We start from the raw sequence: 13118 nt of genomic DNA on the forward strand, positions 1-13118 counted from the left end.
AGTAGCTGTTGGGTAGAAGAAAGAAAGGGATCGTTAGTATCTACGGGTACGGATGATGACACTAATTCTCGTTGTTGTCATCATGATTATCATCATATCAATCATTCATTGTTCACTGCTAAACATAGGCCTCCCCCAAAAGGGTGATTTTGCCAGTAGTTGCCACATTCAGCAGGCGGGTTGGCAACCGCCGGAAGGCTTTTGGTAATGTTTTAAAAAGCTGCTGCCTATCCCTCGACTGTTAAGTTTCTTTAGTCACCTCTTACGATACCCACGAGAAAGACAAGAGTGGCTCATTCTATGCCGGGACCATACGGCAATTGCTAAATATATAAGTCAAGTTTTACCAAAGGGAGATTTTGTACAAAAGTCGATTGCTTGGGTACTTCTGTCCCATTCGTGTTTCAACCGTGAAGCAGTTGTGTTTGTGTGGCTGTGGTTTGAAGGGTGAGATATGGCGTGAATTTATTGGGTACAGAGGAATAACACCTGAGTCCTCAGGAATGGCAACGCATGGGGGGTATCATGGGCGAAACAGTATACTCTGTTATGTCCATGGTACTGCTCATGTCTATAGGCGACGGTTACCACTTTCCATGAGGTGGGCCGTCAGCTTGTTTGACATTCGAAGTTGTATAAAAATAAATAAAAAGTCTATCTCCATGCGATTGCTGCTAGAAACCGTCGTGGTTAATTCTCTTTTAATTCGTTATCACGGACCAACTGACTTGCGTTCATCCTCACCTATCATTCCTTCCTGGTAGCCTATCAGCATTCCATTATTATCTATTAAGCTATTAGATCAGAGGGAGACTTTATACAAAAGTCATTTGCTTGGGCACCTCTGCCCCATTCGTGTTTTTACCGTGAAGCAGTTGTTTGTATACCTGTGTTTCGGTTTGAAAGGTGGGATATGGCAGTGAATTTACAGTGTACAGAGGAATAACACCTGAGTCCTCGGGAATGGTAACGTATGGGAAGTATCATGAGCGAAACAGTATACTCTGATATGTTCATGGTACTGCTCGTCTATAGGCGACGGTTACCACTTTCCATCAGGTGGGCCGTTAGTTTGTTTGCCATTTTAAATTGCATAAAACAAAAAGAATCACACAACTTTGTTAAATGCCTGGTAAGAATAAAACGACGATTGGGTTGATTTCAGTTTATTAACACTTAGGGCTCGACCCTGATATGTGTTGCTACTGTCGTGTGCTGCTCACTATTTCATCAATAATCGTTGATCAATCAACCTAAAAATAACAGTAACTCAAACTTAGGACCTGTTCATTACGTACTCATAATGTCGAAATCTAAATTTACCTTTGTACGAAATAATTTTCATAAATTGCACTACAGAACAGAGTCGTAATCACAACCATTTCTATACTTCTGTACCAGATAATTACAAATTTTATGAGGATATTTGTATATGTATAGATCATATAAATATTGATTACATTAAATAGACATTACAGTTCATATAATTTATATTTTATTATGATGAGATGAAGAGGCATAATAATTGAAAATTTTATTTCATATACTACAGCAAACACTTGGGTTAAATATATTTTTTTGTCAGAATAGTAATCAATCTGAGGTTTTTGTGTCATTTATACGTTATGAATTTATAATAATATATAAATAGTGTACGCTAATTTATATTTGATAAAATAATAAAACCTTAACATACAATCATTATAATAAAACTGCATTCATTTATTTCACCTGTTATGTAGAGATTTCTCAAGTATCGTAGTGCTTGTTTACATTACATGGAATACTTCGTAACATTACGTTTACAGACTATGTGGTTTCATAAATTAAGAATTATTAAATGTATTTCAATTACGTATAATGAGTATACATATATGACAATAAATTATTAATAATTGTATAGTACATGTAGTATTATAGAATTATTAGGTTCGTCTAAATAGATGTATTAAAAATTCTAATAAATACTCGTATAACCTACTTTATATAGGACAACCAATAATATTTTAAAAGTAATAATATTTTGTTAAGAGTTTGAGCTAATATTCGACGAGAAATAAGAAATATCCTTATTCTTCGTATTTTTGTTGCCTGTACTTGCTTTGTTTATGTTAAATCGTATAGGAAATATTATAATGGAGAATTATTTATAGAAATATCAATATTAAATTGTAGAAATTCAAATTAAATTAAAATAAGAAAATGTACATTGCATTAATACTGATCATAATAGTATTTCTATTAGACACTATACAGTACATAGGAATAATCAAAAACTGACAATCTTGTAGTAAGTATGAGAGACATAATTATAACAAAATTAGGCGTTACAGCGATTAATATTACAAATCATAATGTCAATTTATTTAATTTGGTTTTCAAATATAATAGTTTTATATACTTAAATAATTTCAAACTAATATAATTCCTTTTTAATAGTGAGCAGCACACTCAAATAATTTTTCTACTAAGACAATACTTCTTCAAATCTCTTATTTGATACAAACATCTAAGTGAACCCTCTATATACAGTGCTTATCCTACAAAAATAATTTAGTCGAACACTATACAATACATACATTTTATATAAGTAACTTATATACGGAATATAAATAGTCTTAAACAGTAAAATGTACACACAAAATACAAATAATACTCTAATTTATTTACGTGTTATCACTGATTTGGAATTCACAGGAATAATGGCATTACACCATCTATATTTATTAATGTATTAATTTTAAACATAGATAATAAATCTAACATGATCTGAGAAATTTCATTACTTGATTTCTTTGTATTTATTGATTACAAAATTTATGTTTGTATATAAACAACATGGTTTGTATCTATATTATATAGAAGTTTTTTTTTTTAAATGACTAATTGATTTAAATTTGTAAATGGGTAAAATTGTTTTACAATTTTTATAATGTTAAGTAGACAACAAATTATAAGACTGGAATGTTTTATTTTAAAATAATTTCATAATGCATAGAAATATTATTGATATAGATTAGATACTAGTGGTAAGTAAATATATTGACAATAAAATTGACATAGGTATTAAGTTAAAATATTGCTCTTTGGTTAATATTATGTACTTGAAGACTAATGTTAATTTATGAGCGCTGTTAATTTATTACAAGTTATCAGAAAATAAATTTCATAAATCTATTTGAAATCGAATGACAGTGTATCTGTATTGTATGTGCAGGTAACTATTATCAACATTCCCTTGAATCTACATTTATATTACTTGCAAATTATTATTATTTTGGGTAGGAACCTTGAAATTATGATTTATAGTAAATCTAATAGTAACCACTTATATCTATCTAAACAGTACATACATTTTCTATAAGGTACTATTTTAAAATTCACTTTTGAATACTTTATTGTATGTCTTGGATCATATCAGATCTTGCACATCGTAGAGCAAATCATGTAACATATACAAAATTACATATTTATACCGATACAACGTTGCTCTTGTAGATCTATTAATGAACTATTTACGTCACAGCACATTTTCGTTTAAGTAAGCTGCGGAACTTAAGGAATCAAGTTCGGTATGATTACTTTGGAATGGTGACAGTTCACAGAGGATGTCGCGGAGAAGGCGTGTGGTCAGCTCTCGATGGCTGCGCGGCGGGGTGCGTCGGGGGCGGATAGGGGCAGTATCGAAGGGGCGCCGGGGGCTTTTGTAGCCAGAGGTCTGGCGGTAGTGCTAGAGGCTGCGGCCAAGCGGACGGCCAGGTACGGCCTCCCAGCGCCAACAGTTGCAACGCCGGCGGAGTCCGAGCCCACGCCGCTCGCTTCTCGGCTTCTTCGTCCCCACTGGTCGCGCTCGCCCCACCCGCGTACAGTCTCAACGGAGATCGCAATAGTTGCTGCTCCATCAACATCAACTCCATTGGATCTCTGGGGAAGAAGAATAATATGGACTTTAGTTAATTAAGTAGTGTGATAAAATTGAATTTAGTAACTTGAATATGTCATGAAACTATATCAGCACTAGGTTGCTAAATGTCATATTTGTCTTTAGTAATAGTTCACACACGTATTTCTAGACTTATGTGACTATAAAAATGAATCTATTTTGGTGAACCTAAATTCAAGTCGAGATCACATTGAATTCTCCGAATGCGCGAGTTTCGCAAGTCTACCCGTTCATTAGTTTTCAGCGGTCCATAGTCTATAAAACTGAGTTCGGGGAAAGGCGGGAGACCACCGAAGGACCACGTGCATTCGAGAATATCATAAAACATAATGTGCTCACGCCGTTTATTCAAAATTCTTGGTAAACATTGATCAGGTAAATATCAGATGTTTTGCTACATCATAACAAAACGAAATTCTAATGATGTGCGCATGTACGAGTATAATCGTTTTAAGGATATAAAGACGCAAAGAGTAATCTATCCGCACAATATCTGTGGCGATTGTTTCGTCGAAGCGCCTTTACGAGTGTACTCGCAGTTAACGAGGCGTCGCGTCGCGGCTCGGCCCTTTATTGCTCAACGCAGTGCGCTATATGCCCTTTATCGGTTCCCGGAGGTTGTCGCGACCGCCACCGAGCATGCTTCCCGTTAATTCGCTATTTTCGCCTCTCTACGAAACTATCAACGGTATTCAAAAGCGTGCAATAATGCATCATGCACGCCGGGTCAATAGAAATCGAACGAGAATGCAATTTCTTCCCGATCCGAAGCGTGAGGAGCTGAAAATGGTATGCTAAAGTACTGGCGAGCCGTTTATTAATAACGTTTTACGTCTCGAAAGCGAAGGATGGCTTGTGAGCGGCAAATGAGCGTGACGACACGGCTGGCTCGAGGTGAACCACAAAATTGGCATGACATCACGAGATGCCGTGTCGAATTTAATCTATCACCGCGGCAGCAGCCCCGGGCGCCGGCGCACTCGGCCCGGGAATTAAAACAGGTAGTGGCTTGCCCACACACGCTAGTCGTAACATAGATTTTTTAAACACCCTAATTTCTATAAAAACTAATAATAGCGGTGTTAATGTTATCGTAACCGTATATTATCTCACCTATAACTTTCTATTCCGACTTATAACAGGTATCACACGAGATTGATATGTGGCCGCTGGTAATCTACTCAAGTGTGAAGGTTGAAATTGCATTTATAAAATCCATACTTATATTATTATTCCATACTACCTAATATTTTAGATGTAAAAATACTGTTTGTTTACTTATTTATTACAGCTGAACATTTTTTTAGGTAATTCGAGAATACCTTGAAATCTAAAGGACCTAAACAACTTTTCTTAAAAAACTAAAATGAAATAAATAAACAGCGCACAGTTAATTATATTTTAATCACTAATTAGGTACACTGTTAAAATTTGTTTATTTGTTACCTATTATATACATATTTTATGAGATGAAAAAGACAAACTACATTTTATCCCCATTCGTGAACACGTGCTGGTCACGTGGACGAAATCTCGCAAGTAAAAGCTAGTAATAAATAAATGTGTGTCAATAGATTTCCTGATTCTGAAAATATCAAGATATCCCAGTAGGTACATTTCTACTACTAGTAACGTGTCCCAATATCGAGGTTAAAGACTTCCGATACAATATCTCCCAGCTTTTTGACTTCGATCAGTGAGAGTAGAATGTCTAGAAACATAAATGTCAAATTACATGCCGCAACGAACACGTATTGTAAAAATATTTCAGAAATATTTAACCACAAAATACAGTTGTTAAGTAAAAATATGAAGATTAATAATATCACATTATAAAAAAAGAAACATTTCAACGACACATGATATTACACAGAATTATTCATTGTTAATGTAATTCTTACAAATTACTGATGAAACAACCAAACAATACGTATATTGTAATTTTACTAACACATTCCTCGCCACCACTAATGTCTTTAAATTTACACGTAGACGGAATTCGAAGTGAAAAGGTCGTAAGCGCGTCCAGGTTCGTGTATGGATGGGCTGTTAGTCCGAATGGTTATGTCGTTTCGGGGGCTTTGGGGCGTTAATGGCGTATTTATTATGATCTCGGTATCAGCAGTAATAGCCAACACTCTCCGCCAGCAAATTACAGGGCGGCGGCTCTTAGAGGCTCGCTGCTAGGGACGGGCCGAGCTCGCAAATGCCCTTATCGATATCTCGCTTCGACTCGTGTTTATCGATATTGTAGTTGCAAATGCATAATGAGGCAATCTGATAAAAATGAAATATTGTTTCCTTTCCAAGTTTATTGTGTACCCGAATGATAAGCATTGCTTGTAACTATACATTACATTCTATAAAATACAAAACCAGATTTGCCTATTGCAAGTGATTTATAAACTACTTATGCATATGTAATACTTTTTATATAATATTTTATACAATATAGATTCTTAAGTCTCTACTTAAGATCTTAAAATATTTATTTTTTATTAATAAATAGACTAACAATTTCAAAATTATACCTAAATTAGAACAAATTATATCGATATACAATATATGAAATATAAACTATCCCAACCTTAAAGACCAAGTATAGGACATTATCGTTCAAATTGTTGAAACCTACACTCAACGTATCAGAGAGTGGGAAAATTATTTTGACAGGCACATTTCATATTAAAATTTATTGCACAGTTATTGAAATGAACTTTAGGAAATGAAATTCGACTGTTTTACTGGTAGAAAGTTAAACACTTACCACCCGCGGACAAGCGACGTGCAATTGTCATTAAAGTTATTTCTAGCTCTTAAATGAATCATGCAATTAACGAAGAGGTGCGTCGGAGTATAAATATAACTCGCTCGCTAAATATCGGCCCTGATTGAGCGAGGGGCGTGTCTTATTAATTAATGGATGATAAGCCGACCCGGCCACCACGCCAAATAACTACACCGCCCGTTTCTCACACAATGGCAATTCATCATACTTATTGTCTGACGATTTTGGACGTCAGCGAAGGAAGTCATTAAGGCTGAACGCGGTTAGGTCGTTGTTTTAAACATTTATATTTATGTTGGTGTGAATTCGGCAATCATAGTAAAACTCAGTGACCTGCCTCAGGGGCCGTAATACAATGTAGACGGATGTTACCGAATCGACTTTTAAATCAACCTACTATCGTCAGTTTCAGCGTCGTAAGTGACATGGCAGAATAGTATCCGCTACAAGATATTATCAATACTTACGAGTACATTGTGGTATTATACTGGTTTCGCTGGTCGACAATGAGTGGCGGCGCACAGTAGCACTAGCAGTGGTCGCCGTCATTCAACATAACAGTCAAAGTGAGAAGCTACTAATTGTTCATTGATTCATAAACCGTTATTAATGAATAAATTTCAAAAGGAAGTGATATTAGCGGTGGGCATGAGCAGCAGCGTATATACTTTGGTGAGAAATTATATTTTGTTTTTTTTGTGAATAAATCCTGTAATATAATATCATAGAATCATTTACCTGTTATAACATGGTAAGAGAATTATTTTAAAAATGTCACATGAATAATAAAAATTAACAATCAAATTAGTTCAAATATGAAACAAACATTTTCATATTACATACTTTCGAAACTATTGAATTTAAACAAATCTGTATTTCCACATTCAGCCCACGAAATGTACAAACAAATATAGATTTTTGTTATTAAAACATTAGTAAGGACGATTTCAAATGTTTTAAGATAAGAATCTGCTGCGGCGGGCACTTAAAGTTCGATCGCATGACGTTTTAGATCGTGGGTAAATGTCGGTTGCAACGGTAGCGGTCCAGCGACAGGCGCGAGATGCGCGACGTGCGGAGGAAGCGCGGTAATTGCATCGATAACATCTCGAATTAACCGTCAATCACTAGCGGTGAACTATCAACGCGCCGCCTATACGTTGTATCAATTAATCCCAATCGGTAGCCGCGCACCGACGCCTTCTTAGATTAGATTAATATATAATAGGTTCGATAATTCTGCTGCGCACAAAAGTTAAGAGATTTCAAATATGTGAACACAACTGGAATTTTATGAAGTTACTATGTATGTCGTTTTAAAAATAATATTAAAGATATGTAAACGTTTACATTTACTTACTTTTTTTATAACAAAAAAATCTGCTTACTTGCTTTTTCAACATGCATTACAAACTGAGGATTCGATACCAACTACCTAATTGAATATATTGCTCCTAAAAATTTTCCAGGAATAAAATTGATAAAAAAAAAAAAATATCATTATCATCATACCTATCATCCATTAACTGTCCACTGCTAAATATAGGCCTCCCCCTTGGGGGGTTTTGCTACGCTTAGCTGGCGGGTTTGCAATCGTAGTTAGACTTTAGTAAAGAAAAATATACTTTTGGATTTTGTATCAATTTCATTATTTATTTTTTTATAATATCACAACATGTGACCTATGACATGTGTGATTTTGAGCAAACAGGGAAAATACGGTCCATGAATGCAATCAACCGAAAAGAAAATATTTTAAGTTACGTCTGAAGGATCCGAGATTTATATATAGGACGAAAAGAACTCGTAATACGAAAGGCAATTTACAAGAAAAGGTATTTTTTTTTTTACTTTTTGGGCACCAAACCATAACTCTGTAGCTTGATTTATATATGACATCCATTTCTCAGATTTATCACTAGGTGCACAGATTTATACAGATTCATTCTATTTTCTGCCGATTCTTACTAATATCATATCACAGTTAATATTACTAAATATGAAAATTATTTTGTTCGATCTTTTTGGTACCTTTTGGCGTTTTATCCTCTAAACTAACCGTCTTAAATGTAGTCAAATGCAGGACATAGACAGCTTCTAATCCTGGTCAATTACCCTATACCGCGAATGAAGTCACGCGAAACAATTAGTCACAATCAGATAAAATTGATTGGAATGAAATTTATTATAACGATGAACCATATCATAGTTCAACACATTATACCTTTAATTCCAATCCATGTAGTCAAACCCGCGAGGTACACGATGTTACAGAACAGAAAGCGTTTATTTTGCTTAAAGTCGACTGGATATGAATGAGAAAGACGCCTGGAGAACCGGTTCACGCCGAAACAGCGATGGTCGATGGTGAGATAATAGAAACGCGTTTTAATTTGTCGTTTAGGGTATAATGAGTGTGCGCCCTGTGATTACGGCGCGCCGCCGCCGCCGGCCGCCGCTGACGTGAGCTGTTTCCACCGCCCCAGCGCGGAACATGTTGCATGTCTTGAATGTGCGAACACGTTTCTTAGAGCCGAGTGAGAATATTATGTATCGTAATTCGTACTCAGCCGTGTCAGTTTTAACTAAGATCAGTTATAGCACGAAAAATTCTTGCTTTTTTATAAAAAGGTCATATGTATAATAAACCTAATCTTAGATTTTGAAGCGTTTTTTTTTTAATACTTTTTGTTTAAAAAAAGTTATAAAATGTTTAATACATTTATAACTTAGACGTTATATATATAACAACAAAGGAGCAAATAATAGCCGGCTCCTGTTGCCAGGATTAAATCATTCAAAAGTTCTGATTAAGGGATTTTCAGAAAATTACTCTAAGAAATTAATTATTTTAAGTAAAAATCATATAATTATGTGCATTAACAAGGGCTCTCACTGGACACTGTAAACTAAATAAACATATGGCCCAACTAAGTTTATGCCCAAAGTGTTGGTAGATTTTGTCACAGTGACAAAGAAACGCTGCAGCACTAAATGTATGGTTGTAGCCCAATCATAGATAAACGATATATCTCCTTTGTAAAACACACTATATCCTGAGGAGATAAAAAATGTCGCTACAAAAGACATTTCACAATTCCTATCATCGACAGGAATCAGCAGCAAATTTTAAAAAAAGGGCGAGCACAAAAGATCATGGAAAGGTCGCAGTGTCACAGGTTATTCTTCGTATGTTTCTTCAGCAGGCGTACGACGTAAAGAATTCTAAAGACTACATCAAATTTAGTTCTTAGTAGTCCATAATCTGTTTACTTACTAAGGTATCCATTTATATTTTTAATTTTAGAGATTACTTTATAGGTGTTGTTAACGATTGGCACTTTAGAATCTAGTAACTGATTTTAATATTAGGTGTACCTAAATTACTTTAGGTGGGTTTTTTTTTTTTAATTTTCATTAAATATTTTTTAATTGATAATTAATATTACCATAAACTAGAGCTAAAATACTATAAATATGACTACATTTCTAGAAACATTAAATGCAGCAGATAGAAGAATATCATAGAATGATAACAAGATATAAATATATTAAGATATTATTTTAATAGGGTTGAACTATAAAAAAATAATTTTATTGTCTATAATATTTTATAGCAAAAAAATAAAAATGGGTCTTTTTAATATAAACACATAAAGGAGAAGCAACAAATAAAATGTTGTAGCCGTTGCAATATAATACTTTATGGTTTTGACAGAAACATTAAAATAAATAACGCGACCATAAATTTTATATGTTTGACACACATGTTGATATGGTAAGCTACCTAAATTACTATATTCTAATTAGCACCATGACATCACTTGTTTAACACATTCATTAACTCGCTATTACTTAAATACATTTAATATTTTAAATGCTTATTCTATAAATAGTCCACATATAAATATTTATGATCAGATATTATTTAGGTAAAAATAATTTTAAATTAATATGTAGTTATTATAATTTATGCTGACTATTCCGGTCAACAACGACACTTACTAATTTTAAAACGAACGAGTCATTATGACTTAGTAATTTGCGATTAAATTGCCCTGTGAAGGTAATGTCATTAAGAAATCTGTCTCAAGATGCTAAAAATGGCAGAGCGATTTCCAGCACCTACTATAAACTCTGACTCTGGAGGAAGGAAATTTTAGTAATGAGAACTAGGACCACCATTGCTAGCAATGTGACACTTTCAGATTGGCCCCCTCTGGATATCATCGTAGCCCTGATGAATTTATCACGATGGGGCTACTGCCCTGAATTCATCCTCACCTATCATTCCTTACTAGTGTCCCGCAAGTGTACTCGTACAGTAACGCATAATGGACTCAATATTTTTGTGACTTTAACTAATCTAGGATTAGGTAGTAAAAAATCTTAAAATTTCAATGTTACATTTACCAATCAAACAAAAAAAAAATTGATCCTTTCAAGAGCTTAATTATAGTTCTGAAGTATGATTTAGCAACGATTAAGCAGATTCGGGAGATAACAACGTACCGAAATCGACGTTTCGATCGGCATTCAACCTCGTATCAGCCGCAATCAGACGAGGTGGTTCGTTTTTAATCTTTTATTCATGTTGGAGTCTCTCGCCGCACAAATTGCAGGGCGGCCGGCCCTAATGCCTTTCAACTGTTGCTAATAATCTGCCAATTTATCAAACTCGCCTCGAGCGCCGAAACATCGGAACGTTTTAGATAACATGTGTGCGACGTGTGTCCATCACTAATCGAGATTTTCAGTTACAACTCTAGACTCAATTTGTGTTGGTGTTTAGGAAATTGATTATCCCATTTATCTATCATATAGTTATAAAATCGTTTTTATATAGTATTTTTATATAGATATAAAAGCTTTCTTTCATTTCCTTCACTATCAGCGAACAGACAAAATTATGTCAAGAAAGCTGAAATTTAGAACATAGTTTCATTCGCGGCATAGTGGGCCATGTCGTTGAGCTCCATATAATATGGTTGAACACAACCTTGCTTTTAGTAGAGACTGGTCTCTTTAAAAATACTGTAATAGATTGTGGGTTTTTATCAATATAAAATTTGTGATAGTAATTTTATCCATTCGCTTCCATTTTTTTTTTTTTTTGTAATCATTAATTTTATTTGAAAAAAGCAAACAATTCCTTGATTCCAATAGATTCATAAAACAATAACTATTCAAAAATATTTATTATTAAATTTACATAAAGAAAAATATTTTTATTCCTTATATTATGCATAATTATAAATAAATAAATATTAATATAATATTATTATTAATATAAGCATCCACTTAGGAAGGATTTTAGAACATTTCATCTTAAAAGGAACACAACATTACGTACAAAAAGCAGTGAGTGATAGCTAATTAATAAATAATAAATTAGTTGGATGAGACTTTTATTTTTCTCCATTCTAATTCCCACGAATTCAATATTTAAACATCGGATTACAGATTTAAATCATTTGTATTTACAGTTTACGTAATTTTTATATATAAATATTGTATTTAAGAACAGCATTGGCATCAATAATAATGTCATTGTTACTTTAATTGTTCTCTTCTACGAGTATCTATGCTATTATACCTCTGTGAATGGTATTGGTAAGTAGTAATAAAGACACTAGTATAAAAATAGAAAAAGAATTGTCGTTTATTTAATGAAAAAAAAAGTAAATAAAGCGGCTTTGATTGGTGGTAATTTAGTATAAAAATAATTAAGAGCAAATACTTTGAAAAAACGAGTACACTTTATTTGCATTTTACAATATAGGAAATAAGCAAGACAATAAATATAACGATACAATTGTTTAAGTACAGTAAAGTGGTCTTATTGCTGAGAGCAAAAATTTCGGAAAATGTATCTACTTTACTCTCTTACTCTACTCTTTTCGCTAATGCTATTTTAATAAGTAGCCTATTAATAAACTCACCGGTCAAAGTCCGTAAGTCTTGAAGAGTCTCTGAATCCTTTGGCGAAAGGGTTCGAGTCGATCTTCAGTTTGGTGATGAGCTGGTTCTGATATGCCGTCACGGCTGTGAAAACAGTTTCTGGGAACACGAAGGTGCGATGCTGTTCCCGTGATAAGTCGCTGATAGGGCCGGCGCCTTCTCGAACTTTCACCAGGTGGATTCGAGGTTGGTACCGATGCATCGAGTTCAGAACAATCTGGGGAAGAGAACAAATGGTTGTGAACAAGGTATTTTATATTTTAACTAGCTATCTAATGTTACTTATACACAGTGGTGATCTCCAAATCAATTAATTTTTTATGCATATCATTAAATGTTTTTTACAAATCATTTTAGTTATTTTTCATAGATGAAAATGTATGATAACTTCAATATTAGTTTGTAATGGTGAAGCACATACTAATG

The 13118-nt window shown here is 33.9% G+C and overlaps 1 protein-coding gene across 1 annotated transcript in view; it reads right to left on the reverse strand.

Moving 5' to 3' along the window:
• Nucleotides 1-1155: 1155 nt before the first annotated feature.
• The window catches only part of LOC113516818 (T-box transcription factor TBX20-like), an 86738-nt gene continuing 74775 nt past the window's right edge, over nucleotides 1156-13118 (reverse strand). The window contains exons 5-6 of the mRNA XM_052891671.1: nucleotides 12674-12909; nucleotides 1156-3924 (exon numbers count right to left, since the gene is read on the reverse strand). Coding sequence (XP_052747631.1) covers nucleotides 3600-3924; nucleotides 12674-12909 — 561 coding nt within the window. The 3' untranslated portion in view covers nucleotides 1156-3599. The remainder of the gene's footprint in view (nucleotides 3925-12673; nucleotides 12910-13118) is intronic.

Source organism: Galleria mellonella, unplaced genomic scaffold (assembly GCF_026898425.1).
Source record: "Galleria mellonella isolate WM207_F2 unplaced genomic scaffold, CSIRO_AGI_GalMel_v1 utg143, whole genome shotgun sequence".
NCBI classification, from domain to species: domain Eukaryota; kingdom Metazoa; phylum Arthropoda; class Insecta; order Lepidoptera; family Pyralidae; genus Galleria; species Galleria mellonella.